The 27,959-nt window shown below is 40.0% G+C and overlaps 1 protein-coding gene across 1 annotated transcript; it reads left to right on the top strand.

The window, feature by feature from the left end:
* synm.S (synemin S homeolog) lies at nucleotides 1-27,957 on the top strand. The gene is made up of 5 exons (XM_041587755.1): nucleotides 1-879; nucleotides 11,466-11,590; nucleotides 13,761-13,834; nucleotides 15,712-21,611; nucleotides 21,933-27,957. The coding sequence occupies exons 1-5, from the start codon at nucleotides 85-87 to the stop codon at nucleotides 27,126-27,128; spliced, it is 12,090 nt and encodes a 4,029-aa protein (XP_041443689.1). The 5' UTR covers nucleotides 1-84; the 3' UTR covers nucleotides 27,129-27,957.
* Nucleotides 27,958-27,959: the final 2 nt, after the last annotated feature.

The raw sequence follows: 27,959 nt of genomic DNA, 5'->3' as shown, positions 1-27,959 counted from the left end.
CAAGAAGTGTGCTGGAGAGGCTGTGCTTGGGCAGGGAGAATTTATTTTTGTTTTAATGGGAATAAGCATATAACTCTCAGAAAGATGTTGTCTATGAGAAGAACATTTGGTGATGAGAAAGCCGAACTTCGGGAATTAAACAGTCGATTGGATCAGTACCTGTCCCGGGTGAGGCAACTGGAGGCAGAAAACAAGCTGCTAGTGGGAGAGATCCAGACACTTCGGGTGGAGAGAGGCAGAGAATGGGCACACGGGTACGAGGCAGAGATAGCAGAGTTGAGGAGGAAAGTGGAGGAGCTTACTGTACAGAAGTGTGAAGCAGAGATCCAGAGGGAAAACCTATGGCAGGAGCTTCAGTCCCTCCAGGAGCTGTGGGACCAAGTAAGAGCCATGCGGTTACGCATTGACCAGCAGCTTGTCCAGTACAATCAAGATCTTCAGCAAGCTAGAAAGGGTCAGGCAGCCCTAGAGGAGCTCTACAACCGCCTTCTACAGGAGTGCCACATGCTCCGTGGCTCACAACATGAGGAACTGGTGCTGCTGAGAGAGAGAGCACTAACTGTGCCCATGACCATCGCTATGCAAGAGACTGTGCACCCCAGGCTGAGCATGCAGGATGTGCAGAGCTTCTCACTGGAGCTTTCAGAATCTTGGAAGGAAACTTTCTTGCTATATCTAAAGAAGATTGAGGAGCTGGAGAGCTACGTGATACTGAGCGAGCAGAGCAGACAAGAGGCAGAGGAGGAGGCCAGAGCACAAGGGGTGAAAGTGGTGGAGCTCCGAAGGGAACACGAGGAGCTGATGAGAATGAGGAAGATGCTGGAGAAAGAGCTGCTCAGGATGAAGGAGAAGTACATGCTAGAAATGGAGGAATATCAGGTGAGTCTAGGAATAACTCCCAAGGTCCAACCTGTGAAGTGGCAGCAGAGGGGGCTTGGGGTAGGTTTTCTATAAGAAGTTGTATGGAGAGGTTATTTACAGGTAGTCCAATGCATCCCTACATCCAACTCTTACAGCACCTGGAGTGCTTTTTGATATACACTTCTATCCCTGCTGTTAGCTGTTGTAAAAATGCCTCCGCCAGAAGCCAATGACAGGTGAAGTTTGCAGGGGTATATATGGCATAGAGATTGGGGTACTTGTTGAAGATCATAATAGTGCTAAACATATACTCAGCTCAGCCAACCCTGTATGAGAGGAGAGTCTTATACAGGTATGGGATCCATTATCCGGAAATCCACATTTTTCAAAATAATTTCCTTTTCCTCTGTTATAATAAAACAGTAGCTTGTACTTGATCCCAACTAAGATAAAATTAATCCTTATTGGAAGCAAAACCAGACAGTTTATTTAACTGAAAAAGGATTTTCTAGTAGACGAGAAGATCCAAATTACGGAAAGATCCATTATCCGGAAGACCCCAGGTCCCGAGCATTCTGGATAACATGTCTCATACCTGTACTAGAAATATGCATGTTTGGCTCCATCTCACATTATAGGAAACTTACATGCATAGTGAACAGGAGGCCCACAGCAAGGCAAGGCTCACCCTTATTATAAAATATTTTGTTTTTTCTTTTGTCAGGGGCAATAAAAGTCTGAAGGGGCAGGCAGAATTCCTTCATTGCCTTAACACATATAAATCCAGATGTGTGCAGTAGCTCCGAGCCTAGTGTTTCTGGATTGCCAGGCAGGGCTCCACATATTACTTGTGTCAGTTAATAATAGTTTCCCATAAAACATTAATCCTCCTGAATTATGGGATGTGATCCCCTGTAAGAAATAAGCTGTATGTGCCAGGGCAAGCAGTGCGCTACTTTTATTGGCTTAAAATGAAACCAGATATATGAAACAAATTATGGCCCGTCCCAACAATACACTGCTGCTCTGTCCCCTATACTCTCATCCTCACTCCTGAGGAATCTGCACTTACGGTCAGAGACCACATAGCTGAAAGCTGGAGTTTATTATGGAGCGGTCGCCTTATAATTTAACACTCTGCTGCGGACTGCAGTGCCAATCATTTGGTCATTCCAGTGGGAGTCATTTAGGTTAGAGGCCTAATATCAGTGCAGTCTTTATGTAGCATCCAGCAATGGACTGTACCTCGGTGGTTACACGCTATTTACAATGCTGCATAAGTGCGGCAGTCAGTGGTGTAACTAAGGGACCAAAAACACTTGTACCAGAACTGGACCCGGCCCCCCTAGACTGCCCCCCATGGGAATGTGCTGCCGGCTACTGCTTAACTTTGGGCCTAGGTGTGTGGTAATGTGCCCAGGTGCAGTTGTACCCACTGCTCCCCCGGTAATTACACCACTGCAGCCAATTCATTCAGCTTCTATTATTCTTATTGCCGTTAGGGTATTATTCAGCCATTGCTGGAGGGCCGCAGATTGGACGCATACCTCCCAACTGTCTCATTGTGGGACAGTCCCTCTTTTGACAGCTCAACCTGCAGTCCCGCATTTTTACTGGAAAGTCCCGTTTTTCTCTGCACTGAACAGCCAGAAAAAGAAACAATGTTTCAAACTCAATTGGCTTTTGGCAGAGAGCCCAGAACAGCCATACTTTTGTAACAAATTCTAGATAAGCAAATAAGTAATTGTAACAATATAAGATAACAGGTCCCTTGGGAAAAGTTAGGCTCACAGTTTAAAGGGCAATGCACTTTCATTAGCAGAACTGTAATAACTGGGGGGGAAAAACAGAAATATGTTTAAACTTTCATAACCTGCCAAATTTTGTAAAATGAACATGGTAATTAGGAGGGGGGCACAAAAATGGGCGTGGCCAAAAACAATTTGCCCCGCTAAGCGCGGCAACTTTTTTGCCCCTCTTTTTATTTTGTGGACATCCCTGTGGCCGACCTTCCACCAAACCATTTTCTAGTTGCTAGGGTAAGGTCGGCCCAAACAGCCATTTCAATTCCAAACTCTAACTCTTTCAGTGCCAACTATAGAATATACAGCGTAAAAAGATCATAGTGCTAGTACTGTATCTACGGCACTTCCAGTCCACTGTTTAATGTGTGCTGTGCTTTTCTTTAGATGGCAACATGCAGCATAGATTAAATACCCAACCATGGCACTGTAAAGATTAAATTGGGGGACATACTTTCCCATGCCCCCTCTGCTATCGACATGTGCAATCCCAGCCCCTGGAAAAGTCCTTGATTTGTATGCTGAGGACTTGTTGGAATCTTATTGCTGCCTGCCTTAGCATCAATATAAATGACCCACACTCAGTATTAGTGTGTCTCCATGGCATTGTCCTGCGGTAAACAAAGTCCCTAATGCAATGTTCTTGGTTAGCCAACACTTCATAAATAGTCAGCTGAGTCACCGGGCTGAGAATGGATACCTGCTATCACTCCCTCCTGCTGTTGTGCTACACAGGGAACAACATGTAGGCTTGTGCCAAACAAAATAAAATATTGCTAGGAGCCAATAGGCTTTGGTTTGTGACTAGGCTGATCAGGGCTGATCCTATCAAATGTGGGGCCCAATTGGGACCATGTTAGCGGGGCCCCTAGACAAAGTGTTGCTGGCTACTGACACACCAAGTATTTAGGAAAATAAGGGCATACAGGCACAAAATAGAAAGGAAAGGGGCAGACAAGGTAAGAGAGTGAGAGGGATGAAATAGGGGCACATAATAGGGGCACACAGGGTAAGAGAGAGAGGGAGGAAATAGGAGAGTGGACTGGGCCAATTAGTTTGGGGCAGGCTGGGCCGATTCAGCTTGGGAGCAGGCTTGGTTGGATTGGGGGCAGGCAGGGCCTATCAAGATGGAGGAAAGCTGGGCCTATGAGAGTTGGGGGCAGGCTGGCTTATCAGAGTTGGGGGTGGGCTGGACCTATGGATTTGGGGATGGGCTGGACTCTCAAAGTTGGGGGCAGGCCAGGCAGCATCATGTGCTGAGGGAAATATTATCTGTGCTGCCCTGTGGTGCGGGGCCCCCAGAGGTGCGGGGCCCTATTTCGCCCAATTGGTCCAATAGGCCTAAGGCCGGCCCTGAGGCTGATGAGAAAGAAGATGTGGGTTTGATAACCAAGGGCATGAGGCTTATGGCTCAGTGTGACACTCCTTTTAGTCCACTGATAAGTTCCAATGTGTTTTAATTTTTAATTTTACCAGTATACAATCACACCTGTGCCATAATGCACATACAATGGGCCCCTTCTCCACCCTAGAGCTTTTGTAAACCAATATCAACCTTGGCCTCGGTGTCTGACCTTGTACACCCAGCATCATTTATACTTATACAGGTATGGAATTCATTATCCAGAACCCTGTTACCCTCAAAGCTCCGAATTAGGGAAAGGCCATCTCTCACAGACTCGATTTTATCAATTAATTCAATATTTTTTTTAAAAAAAATTCCCTTTTCTCTGTGATATTAAAACAGTACCTTGTATTTGATCACCAACTAAGATATAATTATATTAAGCCTTACTGGTGGAAAAACAATTACTGTTTAAATGACTTTTTAGTAGATATCCAAATTATGGAAATACTCCTTATCCGGAAAATGTATACTTTTTTGTTGTGTGATAAAAAGTCACTTGAATTTAAGGATTTGGATCGGGTTTGGCGAGACACTTGGATCATACCTCCCAACATTTTGGAAATAAAAAGAGGGCACTGTGAAATTCTTTTTATTACACCCATTTTTGTGGCCACACCTCCTATTGACCATGTTCATTTTACAAAATTTGGCAGGTTATGAAAGTTTGAACATATTTCTGTGTTTTTTTTCAGTTATTACAGTTTTGCTAATGAAGGTGGATTGCCCTTTAAGGGTCTGGCCACACAGGTAGATTCGGGGAGATTAGTCGCCAAGTGACAAATCTCCTCTTCTTCGCGGCGAGTAATCTCCCCGATCTGCCTTCCTCCGCCTTCCGCCAGCTAAAAGGTTAATCGCCTGGGGACAGGCACACGGAACGCTTCGTTTTCCAAAGTCGCCTGTAATTGCCTCACGAGGAAACTTCTGGCGACTTCGGAAATTGAAGTGGTCTGTGTGCTTGCCCCCAGGCGACTAACATTTTAGCCGGCGGAAGGCAGATCTGGGAGATTAGTCAACACGAAGAAGAGGAGGTTTGTCGCTTGGCGACTAATCTCCCAGAATCTGCCCGTGTGGCCAGACCCTAAGCTGTGAGTCTAACTTCTCCCAAGGAACCTGTTATCTTATATTGTTACAATTACGTATTTGCTTATCTCTAAATTGTTACAAAAGTATCTTATCTGCTGCTTTGGCTGTTCTGGGCTCTCTGCCAAAAGCTAATTAAGTTAGAAACATTGTTTCTTTTTCTGGCTGTTCAGTGCAGAGAAAAACGGGACTGCGTGTTTAGCTTTCAAAAGAGGGACTGTCCCTCTAAAAACGGGACAGTTGAGAGGTATGCTGGATTAGTCCAAATCTGAATACTGCTGAAATAGGCTAAATCCTGAACCGAATCCTGATTTTATTTTTTTAGTAAACTTAAGGTATGGAGATTCATATTACAGAAAGACCCCTTATCTGGAAAACCCTGGGTCCCAAGCATTCTGGATAATAAGTCCTATACCCAATTCACCCCTCAAACACCAAAATAATTTGCAGGCTTATATTTACTTTAACCTCCAGCATTCCCTGACAGTGGGCCTTTGAACTACAGCAATACCTGGAGGGTCTGCTCTGGGCTTAGTACCCTCAATCAGTACAAGAATGTTCAGCTTTACGTTAAGAATAATCCAAGAAATTCAGCAGCTGGTCCTTGATTTCTCTGATCTATGTTACCTGAAATACAAACGGCTACTCGTGAATGTGACAATAACAACCTGAAAGCAGAATAATAATTATATGTATCTATTAGTGATTTTTATTGAGAAATGTGTTTTTCTGTTCCGCGCTCATCATTTTCATGTCCTTCATTCATATAAGTGCCTGGCTGCTGGGCTCTCAGCCAAATAGATTCCAAACTGAACGGCTGCAGAACTAGAAGTAAAACACTTCATACACTGCAAGCAATACTGTAGAACTGTTCTATTTTCCACATTATTCCAAATGATAAACAGACATCCCCTGTAACGCTGCTAATCGTGTCCACGGCACATTCCTTCCTTACACATTTCAATATATATATATATATATATATATATATATATATATATATATATATATATAAATTAACTGCCATAAATAAAGCTTGCCAATGCATTTGTATTCCATGTAAAGTATGAGCACCCTGGTGTGTCATAAACAGATCATGCTCAGGCAATTGAAAGCAATACGGCAGCTCTCTCACTTATTTATTGGTACATACAGTATAAACAGAGATGGGATTTTCAGTGCAGACAATAATATATACACAATGGGTAAATAACCGGAAGATTACTCTTACCTATAAAAATATCAGGCAATGGGGTCCATTTCCGAAAGTGCGTTAAATTTGACTTTAAGTTTCCGCATGTTATCGCTGCGAATATTTTTTTCGCCAGAATATTTGCAGCGACTAAGTTTACTAAACAGCGATGCGCTCAGAAGTCATTGCGATCACTTGCGGTAACTACGTTAAGGAACCAGCTTACGTTAGCAGTATGTTTAAGCGAGTTGCGAATTGTCTGGCGACAAATTACATTTTGCGAATATTTATGCTATAAAATAGTCTTGTTTTATGGTGGTTATTATGGCAATTTTAACTGTGACATTTATTGCCAGAAATGCATCTTTAAAACTCATAAACTTTATTGACTGATGATTATACCATCCAACAACATTACCAGTAACACCAATCAAACATGTCTGCATCATATAAACCCTTCTGCCAATAGAATCATATGAACAAGAAATCATACCAGTCAATCTCTTTGCTTCATAGAAATACACAGTTTAATGTAGCCAATCACAATGAAACCAAAAAAGCGTAGAGGCTGATGAATCCTTGGACTGTGATGCTGCAGCCAATAATACGCCTCTGAGCTGAAACTGCTGCTGTTGCAACAGATAGAAGCAGAAGCCAAAACATCCTGTCAGCAATAGCTACAGATCTCTCTCCTGTCAGCAAAGAATGATGGGTAAAAAAAAACAGTATTATGGGATATTTCCTGCCCCTTGAGAATTTTCTGGCGAAAAAATACTTTTTTCGCCACTACATAGGTGGTGTTAAAATTTTGTGAATATTCTTGCGTAAATGTTGTCTTTTGCACATTTCGCTGTTTAGTAAACCAGGCGTTAATGTGTACGTAGCGTTATTTTCAGCAAATGCGATAACTGGCAAACACTTGTTCTTGCGCATAAAATTCTCAAATTTATATTTACCGCAGATTAGTAAACTGGTGAAAACATATTCGGCGTTAATTTGTCTGTATTTTGTGTACCTATTTTTACCGCGCTTTAGTAAACGGACCCCATAGAATGAATTTTTTACTTTAATGGTGCGTATTGCTAGGATTGCAGTAACTAAGCATTAATGGTTTGCTTTGGACTGCTGCACAGACAGTACCAATGGTAGGTTTGTTTTAAGGTTACAAATATAGGGGGGGAGGACTTGTGGGATTTATTCATCTAGTGATCCTCCAGGTTCGATGGGACATAATGGGGCTTCCTCTTTTCCGGTGGGTGCTCCCTTACACCTATACACTACATGTTGATTTCCTTCAGTGGTGTAACTAGTTGCTACAGGGCCCCAGAGCAATTTCTATTTAGGGCCCCAAAGCATTTGGATATTTTAAAATTGCTCTTTAATTATGGCCTTAATCTCCTGCCCCCCCCCCCCACCACTGCAACTACAGTGTCTGCTTTCTGTATAGTTCCCTCTGCTTTATATTGATTCACCATAAGACGGTGCATAAAAGTACAACGCGGATCTCACTATTGCGCAGGAGAAATTAGGTTGTTGCTAAATTTCTATGAGCCAATGCTTCCCTGCCCATTTGTGTCATCATAAACCGAACCTTAGTTTCCATTTGTATTTTTTAGAGGTTTGGAGGTTTTTTCAGCATAACTGCCTAACAATTTGGCTCCCCCTTCCTCTATTTTGGGCCAGCCCCACTGTTAGTGAACCATTGTTCACAATTCACTAATATATTCTTTAATTTGCCTCTAGTTTTCTAGTGTCTCCCCCTCTACACAGCCCAGATGGGAAAGCCCAGGGCTCATGATAAAGCCTCGTAAAATTAACACTTTCCTTGCAAAGTTGCACATGGAGCTACTGTGTTAACACCTCCACTGCTTGACTGACATGGCCACTGCCAAGGTATGACATCACATCCAGGGGTGCTCCACCAATGAGGCAAGTTGAGCTACTCGCCTCAGGCGGCAGCACCCCCTAGTTGCCAGGGGCAGCAAAAATGCCGCTCCTGGTAACTAATAGCCGAATTTCCCGTTTTCAACCCGGAAATTCGGCTCTTCTTGTGCAGAGAGAGCGATTGCACTCTCTGCACTAAGCGACATGGACTGCGCCTGCCCTCTCCAGCGATCTACAGGTGAGTGCCGTGGGGAGGGGCGGGGGCGGCAAAAGAAGGCCGCCTCAGGCGGCATAATGGCTAGAATCGCCCCTGATCACATCCTTAGGGAATGACATCACCAGGATAAATAACCAGTTATGTAATTTCCTGCTACATGGAACAGTTTACAGAGCAGGAGCCAGGGAAAAGGAATAAAACAGATCACATTTCTGCAATGATTTACATATCCCTGACACATATTTGATCTGTAACTGAGCATAAAGCAGTTTTTTACACTAAGTCCAGAAAGAAAACATGAATTACTCTAATTTGTTTGAGGGAGAAAAATGAAGCATAGTATTTAACATTTGGATGTGGTGGTAAATCAAAGAGGTTCTTTTTTTAACATGTTTGGTTCACTTAAACGTGAAAAGCATGGCTTGTTCATTTAGATTGTAAGTTCTATTAAGTAGGGCCCTCGTTACCAACTGTAGGTCAGGGCCAGAATTTTTGCCCCGGTTTCGAATGTTGATGCAGGCAGGAGGGCAGGCCACTTGAAGGCAAGAAAAGTTGCACTCAGCAGAGACATTTATCGCTGATGGCTTAATGTATACATCTGTATGGGACAAATACAAGAGGTCCTCTTCACTCAATCCCTTTATCAATATGTTTAAGACATTGAGACATTTTGTGCCTTAAGCTACTATAAAATGCCCTCCACTTTATCCATATATTGCAATATATATAAGTTGGCCAACAACATCAAAGTCATCCCTGGTATGGTCAGTCCTACACTCACTTTCATCTGATTCATTAAAAATTATATTGCTGCATTCTACATTTTACACAGGGACTACGTTTTACCTGTAACTTACTTGCTTTCAAGGTTTAAAGTTCCAACATGGTTGCCCTTTTATTGGCCAATACTGGGATCACCCGCATAATGATTTAATGAACATTGTTGGTGAGCACAACTTTCCCTTTTTTTACATCTGTGTGAAAGTCATGTGGTTAGCTCCTTTACTGCTCAGAAAGTCCCCAGTCAGTTAATTATACCCTATGGGAAGGAAGGTTTCCATATCGGCCCAAGGGTAGCTAGCAGTTCCTGGGTTCCTTGGTGCATAAATGGGGATTAAACATGTGCTCAGCTTTTATACCATAACAACAGAGGGATCTGCTGAAGGACCTGAGGTGGAGGTAGACCTCTGTATTAGAGGAGAAGTGGTTGGACGCTAAGTGTAACCATTCCTTAGAGAAGCAAATGTTACAGGGACCCTATGAAAGAGTTTAATGAGTGCAGGGTCACCCACAACATCCCCCTGGGCCATTGCCCCAACAACAACAACCCCCTTCCCTCAGCTCAGGAGGGCCCATACTTAACTAATGCGGGGTCTACTCTTAGTGATGTTGTTCCATTATGATCTACATCCATAAAAGCATTGTTCACATTCTGTTCCATGGAAAATATTTCTTACATATTATATTGATTTATGAGAGAATTTATATTGCTACATTTAACAACTATTCCTAATGTGACCTTAACGTAATAAATATCTGAATGAATATAATTAAACAGGAGGGTAATTAAGTCTAGGTGTTTGTTGACATTGTCTTGAGATATACTGATCACCAGCTAAAGGTCTACTGGTAGATCCCGATCTACATTTTGGGCACCCCTGCCTTAGATCATACCTTGTTTTATCTTCTCCTGGATGTGTTCAGCAAAAGAAGTATGCAGAGGGAAAGTAAAGATATCTATAAAGTAAAGATATACTGTATATCCCTCATACATGTTTCTATATATACTGGAAGGTGGCTGCAGGTATAGATCATTTTTTTAAGATGGTGAAACATTTTTTCTTAGAGCTATGCTACCCACAGCCTTTAGTTGTTACCCTATAACAACTGGTTAAATCCACAGCCATAGTTGAACGTTGGCCGGAGGCTGCATGTAGGATAACCCTGTGTGTCTGTGTTGTAGGGAAAAGACTCCAGTCATGTCTCAGTACACAGTGTCTTTTTAAGTCCTTATCTATAACCAAAACCTGTCTCAGACTGTCATGTGGTACATATTTGCATATATATCTTTGACTGATAATGGCACCAGTGTGTGCAAGTACTTTCATAATCAACCCAGTTGCTTCTGTTATTCTAAACAAACTAAACGTCAGATACATATTATATATTACGGTACTGTGTAAGATGTTGGCTCTTTATAAACATGTTAATAATACAGCTATAGGATCCATTATCCAGAAACCCGAATTCTGAGATGGCCATCTCATAAAGACTCCATTTTAATCAAATAATTACAATTTTAAAAAATGATTTTCTTTTTCTCTGTCATAATAAAACAGCACCTTCTAGTTGATCCCAACTAACTATTAATCCCAATTGGTGCCAAAACAATTTGTCGCAAAAGATTTGGCGAATACTAAACCCAATTCGAATCAAGGGGCAAACGATAACTGCGTGCTGAGGGTGTGGTGGTAAAAATGTTTTACTTTTTTGTTGCATAATGAAAAGTCCGTTGATTTTTAGGATTGGGATTTGGTTCGGCCAGGCACTTGGATTAGTCCGAATCCAAATCCTGCGGAAAAAGGCCAAATCCTGGCTGAATCCTGGAAAAATCCCTTGTTTTTAGTAAACTTAAGGTATGGAGATTCATATAACGGAAAGACCCCTTATCTGTAAAACCCCAGGTCCCAGGTCCCAAGCTTTCTGCATAACAGGCCCTATACCTGTAATAACAATAATAATAGTCCATTTAGTATAGGTACTCACCAGAAGGTATGTACCAGAAGCCGAGTATGTCATGTGAACAGGGACTATAGCTACTACAAACACCAGCAACTGGCAGCAAAATGGTATTGTCTCCATTTCCCAGGATTTTAGGATAATACAGCTGTAGGATACACAGTACATTCTGCCACCCTGATTTCAGCTCTGATTTTGCTGCTCAAGTGATACTGGATTTTACCATAAAAGTTATATTGCTGCAGAAGTAAAACAATTAATTGTTGTGATTTGATTTCCCAGATCATTATAGAGGAGCTGGAGCAAGAGAAACAAACCGTTACAGTGACCATCACTGACCGACTTCAGGATTATCATGAGCTCATGAAACTAAAAACTGGCCTGAGCCTGGAAGTGGCCACATACAGGTACATCTTACCTTACAGTCCTATGTTCACTGTCATATCATCATTAAGGATTTCAGTGAAAAAAAAAATGTTTTAGATAATATGATTTTTCCATTTTAAGCTTTGTTGGAATTAGGTAAAAAAAAGTTTTGGGCCATATAGGAGTACTCCCTGCTGGACTTGATATAAGGAATGATCCACCTTTATTGTAAAATATAGAATAATACGCCAACAAGAAGTTCCATGACCATATAAATGCACAAGGCTGTAGACTGGTGCCAAGGAAACTATGCAAGAGTTTAGAAACTTAAGTGTGGTTTTAGTAGTCACATGCTTGAGCCCAAAGGCTGAAGCATTAGTAAATTGGTCCATGATTGTAAGTTTTTTTTCTTAGAAAACATAAAATTCAGTGATCCATGCCATACATATGACATCACTTGTGCAATATATAAGGACAATTCTTTACCTGTTTTTCATGTTGCATGTGTGTATTTATTATTATTATTATTATTATTATTATTATTATTATTATTTATTTCCAAGCTGAATTTGTAAACAAGTGTTCTTCTAAAAGGGATGTCAGCATAAAAAATTAATTGTTGTAAACTTACTCAAGCCCTCCTCTGAGCATTTTTACAATTTACATTTATTTTCTACTTTTCAAAATTATTAGCAGTTACAGGAAAGCCCATTCTCACCTTTTCCACGGGTGGGGCAAAGTATGAGCAAACTTTTATTTTGATTCCTCTGTTGCTGTGAGTTTTATTCTTAGCGTAATCATTCCTGGTGCTCAGTACTCTCTCCTATCATTGGCTATTATATATAATATTCTCTATTGCTTTAGAGACAGATCAAATGTTTATCTAACAGCTCCAAGAGACTCTGCATCATCTGCACATGGACTTTACACTTAGCTGACTGTCTCATTTGCTGTTAGGTGCATCTGGCCCTATCATGATTTAAATATTTATTCTAGGGATTTACTAATATCAACAGGCAGGTGGAAGCTCCAGAAACAAAAAAAATGTCACCCATAAACTTGGTTTTCGGTTGACCAGCAAAACTGCTACCTGTTAATAGGTTGCTATGGGTTACTAGACTGGGCGCAAACTGCACCTTTTTATTACATTAACCTATTAGTCTGGTAATTTGAAAGAGAGTTTTAGAACAGCAACCAAAATAATAAGGTCTGGAGGATTCAACTGGAGTGACTCTCCAACCAAATAGCAGACATGATGGGCTGTATACGCTGCTTGCCAACACCATTATGTTTGCTGCTGCCACAATGAATTCATCATTCTACATAGAAGTGGGCACACATGAACATGTTCCATAGACTAAATGCAAAGCAAACTTCCCATAAGAAAGACCCGTAAAATCAGCTCTTCTTCCTAAGGATACTGCTCTAGGTTTTTCTTAAAGGAACAGAAACACCAAAAAAAGTGTTTTAAAGTAATGAAAATATCATGTAGTGTTGCCCTGCACTGGTAAAACTGATATGTTTGCTTCAGAAACACTATTATAGTTCATATAAACAAGCTGCTGTGTAAAAAGGGTGGAAATTTCAAAAAGGCTATATGTCACAGCTTAAATAGTGGATAACAGATAACATTATGTTCTACAGAGCTTATCTGTTATCTGCTGTTTAACCTGAACCGTTTCTCCTTTGAATGGCTGCCCCCTTTGCTACACAGCAGCTTATTTATATAAACAATAGTAGTGTTTCTGAAGCAAACACAACAGTTTTACCAGTGCAGGGCAACACTGCATTATATTTTTATTACTTTAAAACATTTTCATTCTTTGATGGTACTGTTCCTTTAAGTAACTGGTATTGCTTAAGTTGTAAGATGTAATATTGCTAGCCCCTTATCTGCACCCTGCTTGCTTCCTAGTAAGGTATGGAAAACGTGTTGCTGCTGTTCTATGTCTATCTGGCAACATACACGACCATATTGCTTATCATATTGTCGGCCAGGGCCAAGGCACAAGGTTTACCGCAAATGGGCTAGGTTTGGTGGGTCTGGGGAGTGGTCAGAAGGACCTCCTTCATTCCATGAGGCTGTTGTAATATTTGATATGGCTTCTTCAGTGTAACTCCTTAGGCTTAGACTCTTAACTGCCATCAAATTGCCTTGGTGTCATTTGTTTGGATGTCTGACTCTAGTATTTTATTTCTCTTTCCAAACAGGGCTTTGCTGGAGGCAGAAAGCCAAAAGGGAACCTTTACCTGGATTGATCAGTCAGTGAAAAACAGACCCGCAGGTAGGCCTGCTAAGAACCACTGTTTACCAGAATATCTGCAGTGCCTGCACCTTATTTAAAGTATATTTATGCTCTTAAAGTTTTCTGCAGAACTTTTTTTGGTACAGAAAATAGCTATACTGTCATATATTTGTGGACTCTCTCTATACAGGCTGATAAATATCTAGAACTGACCCTACAGTGGAGAGTGCAATTTACAGCCCTGTTGGGCCAGTCATCCTCAATGAAATTATATTACAGCTACTACAGAAACCTGAAATGGGAATATTAAACAACAGCGGGACAGTGAAAAGTGATAAGAGGCTTGTGGTCAGCCTGCTGAAAAGACAATGGCACCTCAGGCAAAGCTGGTCATACATGACATTCCATAGATATGTAGGGTCATTGACTGGACATGCTGAAAAACTTGATCTGCGAATACACCATATCTGCCAGTTTATGGTGCACAAGCTGGCCGGAACAAACAGAAAAATACAATGCTATAATCCATCTGTTCTGGTGAATTGGACATTTATGAGTATTGATACTCATCAACCAGTATATGGCTGTCCTAAGGCTGTACGCTGCAAAACATTGTTACGTTTAGGTACTAAGCAGGTGCATAGCACAAATATTACATAAAATGGAGCACACATTTCTGCTATCCATCAAGGTACTTACATCCATACGTGCTTGTTTGAACTTCCAGGGAAATCCAATGCACCCCTTTGGCCTGTCCTGATGAATTACAAACAAAAACTCACATATTGATGAAAGAATACCCTGGAATAACTAAAAATGGATGCTAAATTGTATGAACCCCATTGTAATAGAATTCTGGTTAAAAGAATTTTTTTAAAAAGCGCAGTTGCACTCTCTTGCACTAGAAAATTTCAGGTTTTTTTTTTTTTTTAAACACTGGAAACTATGCTCTTAATATTACCAGGAGCGGCCTTTTGGCAGAGACAGTAGGCAGGTCCTTACCAATGTGCAGTGTACAAAATAACAAAAAGTTACAGCACACATACTGATACACTTCCAGGCAAGGTACCAATACACTAGGCAGGAATCATAGTCAAAGGATGGGCTGAGAGTCAGGGCAGGCAGCAGAGGATCTTAAACTGTGAGAACAGGTAGAGGTCAACAGGAGAAGTCACGAGAAGGGAGTCCAGGAATCAGTCAGAGGTCAGCAACAGCTTCAGGATATACTTTTGGAAAAAGGCTCAGCGTTACACTGGTAGGCAATGATCACTTTGTAAAGAAGTGCTGTGGAAGGCTGTGGTGTCTATTTAAAGGAGAAGGAAAGGTTAACTAAGTAAGCCTCAGAAAAGTCCACCTAAATATACCAGTGAACCGTCAAAGTAGTGCTGCGCTGAGTCCTCTGTCAAAAGAAACACAGCATTTCTTTCCTTCTATTTTGTACACATGGACTTCTGTATCAGACTTCCTGTTTTCAGCTTAAACCTTCTTGCCCCGGGCGTGAGCATGCTCAGTTTGCTCCTCTCCCCCCCCCCTTCTCTGCTGTAATCTGAGCCCAGAGCTATAAGTGAGCAGGGACAGACTCAGGCAGTGATATCACACCAAGCTAATACTGCAGCTGCTATCCTAAACAAACAGAGAGCTTCTAGAGCTTTTTACTCAGGTATGGAATAACATTCTACAGAATAAATATAACATTCTAGCTTGCACTATTGCAGCTAATCTATTGGCAATAAATGCCTCTGTAGCTTTCCTTCTCCTATAAGCACAGTGGCATAATTATAAAGGTGTCTATACATTACTAATCAAATTTATTGTGTACATTTTTGCTATATTTTGTGATTCCAACCTTAACTTTGATCACTTTAAAAGTATAAATGATATATTTATTTATTTATTTTCATTTTATCCCATTTTAGGGTACATTACAACTTATTTTGACCAACCACAAAGATATTCTGGCATCAAAAGGGGAGAAGAGAAAAAAGATTTACCACTAAGCAGAACTAGTAAAGATATAAGAACAACTTCAATATCCTCCAATATCCATCGATTTCAGCCACCAAAAGTACCACAAATGCGGATAAATACACAGCCTATTGATATTGGGAAGACAAGTAGGTTTTATACCTCCCCAGATAAAAGCAGCAGGTGGGACAAACACTTTTACCCAAGATATGAATTCATACGAAACAAAGACATCTCTAAGAACATTAATCCTCCAGATCACTCTATAAGGTCACGATCTTCAATCCATTCTGGAAGTGTTAATCAACAGATAAGTCAAGAGCAGGTGAATTATTCCAAACCCAGTATCATCACAAAGCCACAGCCTGCAGAAATCCACAAATACCAAATTAACACCACATTTGAGAGCAAACTAAATGAATCACGTTTACTGAATACTTTTGAATCCAAATTGTTGGATGGAAAGAAACTAGTAGATGAAAGGAAAACAACAAAATCAATTGGAGGAGAAAAATCTGGTTTAGAATTCAATATGCCAATAATAGAGCAAAAAGAAGCAAAAAGTGTTGTTACAAGTGTTACAGAATCCACAGAAAATAATGACACTATAGAATCTAAAATACAGGAGCCACCAGTCAAGAAGGAAAGAAAGAAAAGTGAGCAAGCCCAAAAAAGAAGGGAGGAATTTGAGAGTAAAGAAGATGCAGATAGAAACATAGCACAAGGGGAAACTCTGGAGGCAAGCCACTCTGTCCAAAAGAAGAATATTTACATATTTAGAGGAAAGCCAGAGATTGAAGAAGCTGTACTTGAAATTCCTATGCAATATGAAGTCAGCAAAAGAGAGGAAAATCAATTTAAGAACAGCATGGAGGGTACAGGGGAAACTGAAATCACCATAAACACAGAACTAACATATGTGGACACTATAGAACCTAAAATACCGGAGCCACCAGTCAAGAAGGAAAGAAAGAAAAGCGAGCAAGCCCAAAAAAGAAGGGAAGGATTGGAAAGTAAAGAAGATGCAGATAGAAACATAGCACAAGGGGAAACTCTGGATGCAAGCCACTCTGTCCAAAATAAATTTTTTTACATTTTTAGAGGGAAGCCAGAGATTCCAGAAGCTGTACTTGAAATTCCTATGCAATATGAAGTCAGCAAAAGAGAGGAAAATCAATTTAAGAACAGCCTGGAGGGTACAGGGGAAACTGAAATCATCATGAACACAGAACAAACATATGTGGACACTATAGAACCTAAAATACCGGAGCCACCAGTCAAGAAGGAAAGAAAGAAAAGCGAGCAATCCCAAAAAAGAAGGGAAGAATTGGAGAGTAAAGATAATACAGATAGAAACATAGCACAAGGGGAAACTCTGGATGCAAGCCACTCAGTCCAAAAGAAGAATATTTACATATTTAGAGGAAAGCCAGAGACTGAAGAAGCTGTACTTGAAATTCCTATGCAATATGAAGTAAGCAAAAGAGAGGAAAATCAGTATAAGAACAGCCTGGAGGGTACAGGGGAAACTGAAATCACCATAAACACAGAACAAACATATGTGGACACTATAGAACCTAAAATACAGGAGCCACCAGTCAAGAAGGAAAGAAAGAAAAGCGAGCTAGCCCAAAAAAGAAGGGAAGAATTGGAGAGTAAAGATAATGCAGATAGAAACATAGCACAAGGGGAAACTCTGGATGCAAGCCACTCAGTCCAAAAGAAGAATATTTACATATTTAGAGGAAAGCCAGAGATTGCAGAAGCTGTGCTTGAAATTCCTATGCAATATGAAGTCAGCAAAAGAGAGGAAAATCAATTTAAGAACAGCATGGAGGGTACAGGGGAAACTGAAATCACCATAAACACAGAACAAACATATGTGGACACTATAGAACCTAAAATACAGGAGCCATCAGTCAAGAAGGAAAGAAAGAACAGTGAGCAAGCCCAAAAAAGAAGGGAAGAATTGGAAAGTGAAGAAGATGCAGATAGAAACATAGCACAAGGGGAAACACTGGATGCAAGCCACTCTGTCCAAAAGAAGAATATTTACATATTTAGAGGAAAGCCAGAGATTCCAGAAGCTGTACTTGAAATTCCTATGCAATATGAAGTCAGCAAAAGAGAGGAAAATCAATTTAAGAACAGCATGGAGGGTACAGAGGAAACTGAAATCATCATGAACACAGAACAAACATATGTGGACACTATAGAAACTAAAATACAGGAGCCACCAGTCAAGAAAGAACGGAAGAAAATCGAGCAAGCCCAACAAAAAAGGGAAGAATTGGAGAGTAAAGAAAATACAGATAGAAACATAGCACAAGGGCAAACTCTGGATGCAAGCCACTCTGACCAAAAGAAGAATATTTACATATTTAGAGGAAATCCAGAGATTGAAGAAGCTGTACATGAAATTCCTATGCAATATGAAGTAAGCAAAAGAGAGGAAAATCAATTTAAGAACAGCCTGGAGGGTACAGGGGAAACTGAAATCACCATAAACACAGAACAAACATTTGTGGACACTATAGAACCTAAAATACAGGAGCCATCAGTCAAGAAGGAAAGAAAGAAAAGTGAGCAAGCCCAAAAAAGAAGGGAAGAATTGGAAAGTAAAGAAGATGCAGATAGAAACATAGCACAAGGGGAAACACTGGATGCAAGCCACTCTGTCCAAAAGAAGAATATTTACATATTTAGAGGAAAGCCAGAGATTCCAGAAGCTGTACTTGAAATTCCTATGCAATATGAAGTCAGCAAAAGAGAGGAAAATCAATTTAAGAACAGCATGGAGGGTACAGGGGAAACTGAAATCACCATAAACACAGAACAAACATATGTGGACACTATAGAACCTAAAATACAGGAGCCACCAGTCAAGAAGGAAAGGAAGAAAATCGAGAAAGCCCAACAAAAAAGGGAAGAATTGGAGAGTAAAGAAAATGCAGATAGAAACATAGCACAAGGGGAAACTCTGGATGCAAGCCACTCCGTCCAAAAGAAGAATATTTACATATTTAGAGGAAAGCCAGAGATTGAAGAAGCTGTACTTGAAATTCCTATGCAATATGAAGTCAGCAAAAGAGAGGAAAATCAGTATAAGGACAGCATGGAGGGTACAGGGGAAACTGAAATCACCATAAACACAGAACAAACATATGTGGACACTATAGAACCTAAAATACAGGAGCCACCAGTCAAGAAGGAAAGAAAGAAAAGTGAACAAGCCCAAAAAAGAAGGGAAGAATTGGAAAGTGAAGAAGATGCAGATGGAAACATAGCACAAGGGGAAACTCTGGATGCAAGCCACTCTGTCCAAAAGAATTTTTTTTACATTTTTAGAGGGAAGCCAGAGATTCCAGAAGCTGTACTTGAAATTCCTATGCAATATGAAGTCAGCAAAAGAGAGGAAAATCAATTTAAGAACAGCCTGGAGGGTACAGGGGAAACTGAAATCACCATAAACACAGAACAAACATATGTGGACACTATAGAACCTAAAATACAGGAGCCACCAGTCAAGAAGGAAAGAAAGAAAAGTGAGCAAGCCCAAAAAAGAAGGGAAGAATTGGAAAGTAAAGAAGATGCAGATAGAAACATAGCACACAAGGAAACTCTGGATGCAAGCCACTCTGTCCAAAAGAAGAATATTTACATATTTAGAGGAAAGCCAGAGATTAAAGAAGCTGTACTTGAAATTCCTATGCAATATGAAGTCAGCAAAAGAGAGGAAAATCAATTTAAGAACAGCCTGGAGGGTACAGGGGAAACTGAAATCACCATAAACACAGAACAAACATATGTGGACACTATAGAACCTAAAATACAGGAGCCATCAGTCAAGAAGGAAAGAAAGAAAAGTGAGCAAGCCCAAAAAAGAAAGGAAGAATTGGAAGGTGAAGAAGATGCAGATAGAAACATAGCACAAGGGGAAACTCTGGATGCAAGCCACTCTGTCCAAAAGAAGAATATTTACATATTTAGAGGAAAGCCAGAGATTGAAGAAGCTGTACTTGAAATTCCTATGCAATATGAAGTCAGCAAAAGAGAGGAAAATCAATTTAAGAACAACATGGAGGGTACAGGGGAAACTGAAATCACCATAAACACAGAACAAACATATGTGGACACTATAGAACCTAAAATACCGGAGCCACCAGTCAAGAAGGAAAGAAAGAAAAGTGAGCAAGCCCGAAAAATAAGGGAAGAATTGGAAAGTAAAGACGATGCAGATAGAAACATAGCACAAGGGGAAACTCTGGAGGCAAGCCACTCTGTCCAAAAGAAGAATATTTACATATTTAGAGGAAAGCCAGAGATTCCAGAAGCTGTACTTGAAATTCCTATGCAATATGAAGTCAGCACAAGAGAGGAAAATCAATTTAAGAACAGCATGGAGGGTACAAAGGAAACTGAAATCACCATAAACACAGAACAAACATATGTGGACACTATAGCACCTAAAATACAGGAGCCATCAGTCAAGAAGGAAAGAAAGAAAAGTGAGCAAGCCCAAAAAAGAAAGGAAGAATTGGAAGGTGAAGAAGATGCAGATAGAAACATAGCACAAGGGGAAACTCTGGATGCAAGCCACTCTGTCCAAAAGAAGAATATTCACATATTTAGAGGAAAGCCAGACATTGAAGAAGCTGTACTTGAAATTCCTATGCAATATGAAGTCAGCAAAAGAGAGGAAAATCAATTTAAGAACAGCATGGAGGGTACAGGGGAAACTGAAATCACCATAAACACAGAACAAACATATGTGGACACTATAGAACCTAAAATACAGGAGCCACCAGTCAAGAAGGAAAGAAAGAAAAGTGAGCAAGCCCGAAAAAGAAGGGAAGAATTGGAAAGTAAAGACGATGCAGATAGAAACATAGCACAAGGGGAAACTCTGGAGGCAAGCCACTCCGTCCAAAAGAAGAATATTTACATATTTAGAGGAAAGCCAGAGATTCCAGAAGCTGTACTTGAAATTCCTATGCAATATGAAGTCAGCAAAAGAGAGGAAAATCAGTATAAGAACAGCATGGAGGGTACAGGGGAAACTGAAATCACCATAAACACAGAACAAACATATGTGGACACGATAGAACCTAAAATACCGGAGCCACCAGTCAAGAAGGAAAGAAAGAAAAGAGAGCAAGCCCAAAAAAGAAGGGATGGATTGGAAAGTAAAGACGATGCAGATAGAAACATAGCACAAGGGGAAACTCTTGAGGCAAGCCACTCTGTCCAAAAGAAGAATATTTACATATTTAGAGGAAAGCCAGAGATTCCAGAAGCTGTACTTGAAATTCCTATGCAATATGAAGTCAGCAAAAGAGAGGAAAATCAGTATAAGTACAGCATGGAGGGTACAGGGGAAACTGAAATCACCATAAACACAGAACAAACATATGTGGACACTATAGAACCTAAAATACAGGAGCCACCAGTCAAGAAGGAAAGAAAGAAAAGTAAACAAGCCCAAAAAAGAAGGGAAGAATTGGAAAGTAAAGAAGATGCAGATAGAAACTTAGCACAAGGGGAAACTCTGGAGGCAAGCCACTCTGTCCAAAAGAAGAATATTTACATTTTTAGAGGAAAGCCACAGATTCCAGAAGCTGTACTTGAAATTCCTATGCAATATGAAGTCAGCAAAAGAGAGGGAAATCAATTTAAGAACAGCCTGGAGGGTACAGGGGAAACTGAAGTCATCATGAACACAGAACAAACATATGTGGACACTATAGAACCTAAAATACAGGAGCCACCAGTAAAGAAGGAAAGAAAGAAAAGAGAGCAAGCCCAAAAAAGAAGGGAAGAATTGGAGAGTAAAGAAGAAGCAGATAGAAACATAGCACAAGGGGAAACTCTGGATGCAAGCCACTCTGTCCAAAAGAAGAATATTTACATATTTAGAGGAAAGCCAGAGGTTGAAGAAGCTGTACTTGAAATTCCTATGCAATATGAAGTCAGCAAAAGAGAGGAAAATCAGTATAAGAACAGCATGGAGGGTACAGGGGAAACTGAAATCACCATAAACACAGAACAAACATATGTGGACACTATAGAACCTAAAATACAGGAGCCACCAGTCAAGAAGGAAAGAAAGAAAAGTGAGCAAGCCCAAAAAAGAAAGGAAGAATTTGAAGGTGAAGAAGATGCAGATAGAAACATAGCACAAGGGGAAACTCTGGATGCAAGCCACTCTGTCCAAAAGAAGAATATTTACATATTTAGAGGAAAGCCAGAGATTGAAGAAACTGTACTTGAAATTCCTATGCAATATGAAGTCAGCAAAAGAGAGGAAAATCAATTTAAGAATAGCATGGAGGGTAAAGGGGAAACTGAAATCACCATAAACACAGAACAAACATATGTGGACACTATAGAACCTAAAATACCGGAGCCACCAGTCAAGAAGGAAAGAAAGAAAAGCGAGCAAGCCCGAAAAAGAAGGGAAGAATTGGAAAGTAAAGACGATGCAGATAGAAACATAGCACAAGGGGAAACACTGGAGGCAAGCCACTCTGTCCAAAAGAAGAATATTTACATATTTAGAGGAAAGCCAGAGATTCCAGAAGCTGTACTTGAAATTCCTATGCAATATGAAGTCAGCAAAATAGAGGAAAATCAGTTTAAGAACAGCCTGGAGGGTAAAGGGGAAACTGAAATCATCATGAACACAGAACAAACATATGTGGACACTATAGAACCTAAAATACAGGAGCCACCAGTCAAGAAGGAAAGAAAGAAAATAGAGCAAGCGCAAAAAAGAAGGGATGGATTGGAAAGTAAAGACGATGCAGATAGAAACATAGCACAAGGGGAAACTCTGGATGCAAGCCACTCTGTCCAAAAGAAGAATATTTACATATTTAGAGGAAAGCCAGAGATCCCAGAAGCTGTACTTGAAATTCCTATGCAATATGAAGTCAGCAAAAGAGAGGAAAATCAGTATAAGTACAGCATGGAGGGTACAGGGGAAACTGAAATCACCATAAACACAGAACAAACATATGTGGACACTATAGAACCTAAAATAGAGGAGCCATCAGTCAAGAAGGAAAGAAAGAAAAGTGAGCAAGCCCAAAAAAGAAGGGAAGAATTGGAAAGTGAAGAAGATGCAGATAGAAACATAGCACCAGGGGAAACTCTGGAGGCAAGCCACTCTGTCCAAAAGAAGAATATTTACATATTTAGAGGAAAGCCAGAGATTGAAGAAGCTGTACTTGAAATTCCTATGCAATATGAAGTCAGCAAAAGAGAGGAAAATCAGTTTAAGAACAGCCTGGAGGGTAAAGGGGAAACTGAAATCATCATGAACACAGAACAAACATATGTGGACACTATAGAACCTAAAATACAGGAGCCACCAGTCAAGAAGGAAAGAAAGAAAAGAGAGCAAGCCCAAAAAAGAAGGGAAGAATTGGAGAGTAAAGAAGAAGTAGATAGAAACATAGCACAAGGGGAAACTCTGGATGCAAGCCACTCTGTCCAAAAGAAGAATATTTACATATTTAGAGGAAAGCCAGAGATTCCAGAAGCTGTACTTGAAATTCCTATGCAATATGAAGTCAGCAAAAGAGAGGAAAATCAGTATAAGTACAGCATGGAGGGTACAGGGGAAACTGAAATCACCATAAACACAGAACAAACATATGTGGACACTATAGAACCTAAAATACAGGAGCCACCATTCAAGAAGGAAAGAAAGAAAAGCGAGCAAGCCCAAAAAAGAAGGGAAGAATTGGAGAGTAAAGAAAATGCAGATAGAAACATAGCACAAGGGGAAACTCTTGAGGCAAGCCACTCTGTCCAAAAGAAGAATATTTACATATATAGAGGAAAGCCAGAGATTGCAGAAGCTGTACTTGAAATTCCTATGCAATATGAAGTCAGCAAAGGAGAGGAAAATCAATCTAAGAACAGCATAGAGGGTACAGGGGAAACTGAAATCACCATAAACACAGAACAAACATATGTGGACACTATAGAACCTAACATACAGGAGCCATCAGTAAAGAAGGAAAGAAAGAAAAGTGAGCAAGCCAAAAAAAGAAGGGAAGAATTGGAAAGTGAAGAAGATGCAGATAGAAACATAGCACAAGGGGAAACTCTGGATGCAAGCCACTCTGTCCAAAAGAAGAATATTTACATATTTAGAGGAAAGCCAGAGATTGCAGAAGCTGTACTTGAAATTCCTATGCAATATGAAGTCAGCAAAAGAGAGGAAAATCAGTATAAGTACAGCATGGAGTGTACAGGGGAAACTGAAATCATCATGAACACAGAACAAACATATGTGGACAAACAAGCCCATCATAGAAATATCGAACCTCACACATCACTAGATAAAGGGGCTGAACCAGTTAAAACTGGGGAGTCAGAAGAAGACATAACCTCAGCTGAGGACTTGACCAAGAACTCTGTTGTAGAAGGTATAATCAAGCACTTTGGTCAATCATCTGGTTTAGATGATGCTAATGTTACATATGTAGAAAAGAAAGAGCAGGCCAGCGATGGCTCTGTGAAAACTAAGATTTTCGTAGAAACTAAAACCAAAGAGGAAGTAGACTTTTTGGATGAACCTGACCTTACAGACCTCTGGAATAGTAGCTCTTATCAGAGAATACAGGAGGGTGTTGCAAGAGCAGCCACCAATGCTGTAGAAGATGAGCAAAAACAAAAAGAGACAGAAACTATTATTGGAGAAGGGAAAGGAGTAGACGATTGGATTAAAATTATGATTCAGAATGAGCTGAAAGTTCGATCAGGGGTTTCTTTTAATGTTGAGATAATAGAGGAATCCACAGGGGCTTTTGTCACAGAAAAAACTGATTTTATAACACCATTTCATGTAGAAGAAGTAGAGGATAATATACAAGCAACAGAGTCAGCATGTTTCTATGACAAACCTCAAGATCCTGTGAAAGCAGATGATCTGCAGAGTGAAACTCAAGTTCAACGTCATGCGGAAGAAGTCACAGAGGGTGGGGATGAAGATGAAGAGACAAATTACTTTGTATCTGTCCCAGATGATATCCCTTTAGTACAAGATGAAGATCAGGAAACTTTGCGAGGCCAGATTCACATAGAAGACTCCCATGTAAAGTATTCCTGGCAAGATGCATTTTTACAAGGATCCCAGGGACAAAAGGCTTTAAGTGAATTTATCAGATATGCCGGAAGCAATGAGTCAGAAACAATTGTTCATGATATTTTGGATGATGACAAGGAACATAGGATTGAGTCACAACAACAGCCAAAAACTGAGACTTTTGTTATTGAAAAAGAAATAAAAATCCCTCATGAATTTCAGTCATCAATTATAGGCCTGTTTTCAAAAGACATCAAACATCCACAACAACAGTTGAAAGGAACCCTAGAATGTCTACAAGGGAGCCTTCCTGAAAACATTGTCGTTGAACTGTCATCATTAGCTGAAGAACAGAAAGCTCAAGACAGCAGTTTAGCAATAGATATTAAAAAGGTAGAGCAACCCACAGATACTAGCATGGTTACCATTGTAGCAGAAATCAACTTATCACAAACCGTTGATGCAGATAAGCTAGATACACAGGGTTTATTAGGAGACAGCATGAGTGAGGAAGTTGTAGCAACCTTGCTGGAGAAAACCAAAGGGGAATACTCAATATTCATGAATGAATCTGCTACCAAGTCTGGGTACCACTTGACCAGTGAAATAGATAATGAGGGAGCTACTTCTATTTCTAAAGATAACACTGACAACGCTACAAATGGATCTTTTAGCACAAAAGTAAAGCTACTCCATAAACAAATATCCACTGAGAGCAGATTTATAAAACACATTCAGCTAGAAACGTATGAGCAAGCCACAGAAGAGAATACATCTCCAATAAGTACCAATAGATCAATCCACCATATAAAATTTGAGCCCAGGGAAATGACCTTTGATGAAAAAAACATTTCTGAAGGGCCAATGTCGGATATTGTTGAGCTAGACATATCTAAAGGTGCAGAAGAGTCAGCAGACTACAGTAGACCAATAAGGCATATTACATTAAGCCCAACAGAAACATATACAGTGGAGCAGATTGTTTTTGAAGGACCGATCTTCAAAACAGTAAGCAGCGGTGGTTCTACAGAGGACTTTGCCTTTGGAGAATTACCCAAAGATAGTAGCAGCCATAAGAATGTCCATGATAATATTGTAGAGATTGAAGATTCCAGGACTCAGAAGAGTAATAATGAAAGCATATATCAGACAGAGACTATTACAGGTGGTATAAAAACTATTAAACATTATATATTAAATCCCAGGGACACAGGGATGGCTAAAGGAATCATAATTGACGGTGCTATGCCCAAAGTTCAGCTCCACCAAAAAACAGATAGCCTTGAAGGGAACATCATGCCTACCGAACATAGATTTGGTTCTCAGAAAATCCAAGTTGCTACACAAGTTAAGCATCAAGGTTTTGTTTCAGAACCATATAAGGTAGCAGATTCTGGAAAGTTGGTTGAAGAAGAAGAGAATTCAAATGTCAACACATTAGTTCATCATATCAAATTAAGTCCAAACAAAGAGCAAATTGTATTTGAAGGCCCAATCTCTTCAAATGTTCATATCAGTCGTCAGGAAGGCAGTTCCCAAATGGAAGTAGAAAACAGATCCATCAAACATATTATTCTTGGTGCCAAAAAAGCTCAGACTTCTGAAAGTCTAATATTTGAAGGACCTGTTTCAGAGTCATATGTATTTGAAGGACCGATCTCTTCAAACGTACACATCAATAGTCAGGAAGGCAGTTCCCAAATGGAAGTGGAAAACAGATCTATCACAGATATCATTCTTGGAGCCAAAGAAGCTAAGACTTCCGAAAGTGTAATATTTGAAGGACCTGTGTCAGAGTCATGTGAATCATGGGATTTGTCACCATCAGGAGATTCTAGTGAGAGTGAGGGATCTATCAAGCACATTAAACTAGGCCCAACTGAAAAGTCCTTTACGTTTCAGATGGATATAACCCAAATTGCTACAAAACATAATGGCCAAGGAGATGTCCAGGGGAGAGAAATAGTCATCACTTCTAGCAATTTTGAAAGACTGCCAGGGACAAGTCAGTCATACAGTGAATTAACTGATGATCTGGAAGTGTCTGAAAGTGGATATGGAGAAGAAGATACTTCTGGCATCTCACAGGATGTAGCTGAAATCCAAACCCACAAGCTATCGTTCAAGGAAACACCAGCATTTGAAAAAACTGTGCATGTGCAGAGAATTGCCCAACAAAGTTCATTGGTCTCTGATGACAACAAGGTGGTCATTGTTTATCTTGATGAGGAAGAAGAACCTGATCAAGATTACCTGCAGCGTTCATTTTGAAAATGTTTTTTTACACTAACAGGAAAGAAAATGTTGTTGAGCAACCTAATGCATTCATTCACAGAGAAAGCAGGCCAATATATTGCTAGACCTCCAATCATAATGGTATACTGCATATTGTTAGTGTATATTGTTAGTGTAAAAGTATAGACCTTATTTTATTTTTTTCAATGGTGGTTATACAACCTGCATATTGACCTGGGGCAAATGTCCCCTTTGCTCATCCCTAGAACTGGCTTTACTGTTCTCTCTTATGTCACAGATAAGAGATTTTGGCTTTTGTTTTACACTATGATTTCATATACACTGTTTTGCTCTGTTGCACAAGTTGGTTTATCAATGACAGTCTTTGTAATACCATGAAAGTATTCAGTATTTATTAGGAGCTGCTGCAGTCTTCTCCTGTAGTTAAAATTGCACAAGCGATATTGATCAGTTTTTATAACATGTGATAAGTGGAAAAATTAAAATATCAAGACATGTCTTATTACAATGTTTTAAACAGATTAAGATTTATGATATTTTCAGGGTTTGACAAGGCATTTCGCAAATGAATCCTTTTAAGGAAAGAAATTATTATTGTTTACTATTACTATTGGCCTAACAGAAATTAGGGTAATCAACGCACGCACATAGAGTGTTTGTTTTATTACCCTCCCTATTGTGGCTTTGATACTTTATATCTGTACCCCTAATAAAAACTGAACACATTGGGGCAGATTTACTAAAGGGCACAATGGCTAATGCTAGAGACTTTTTACCAGAAATCACATCCGCAGGGACATCGCCAATTCACAGTGCACAGGTGCAGGCGTCAATTTGCTAGCGAAA

Source organism: Xenopus laevis, chromosome 3S (genome assembly GCF_017654675.1).
Source record: "Xenopus laevis strain J_2021 chromosome 3S, Xenopus_laevis_v10.1, whole genome shotgun sequence".
Lineage (NCBI taxonomy): Eukaryota > Metazoa > Chordata > Amphibia > Anura > Pipidae > Xenopus > Xenopus laevis.
Note: the sequence above shows the minus strand (reverse complement) of the source record. Positions and strands in the feature narration are given on the sequence as shown.

Bases quoted from the DNA above. Each gene is read 5' to 3' on its own strand.
- synm.S (XM_041587755.1), top strand. From the start codon at position 85: ATGTTGTCTATGAGAAGAACATTTGGTGATGAGAAAGCCGAACTTCGG. The intron at 11,591-13,760 runs GTACATCTTACC...CTTTCCAAACAG, and splicing joins CTGGAAGTGGCCACATACAG to GGCTTTGCTGGAGGCAGAAA. The intron at 13,835-15,711 runs GTAGGCCTGCTA...ATCCCATTTTAG, and splicing joins AGTGAAAAACAGACCCGCAG to GGTACATTACAACTTATTTT.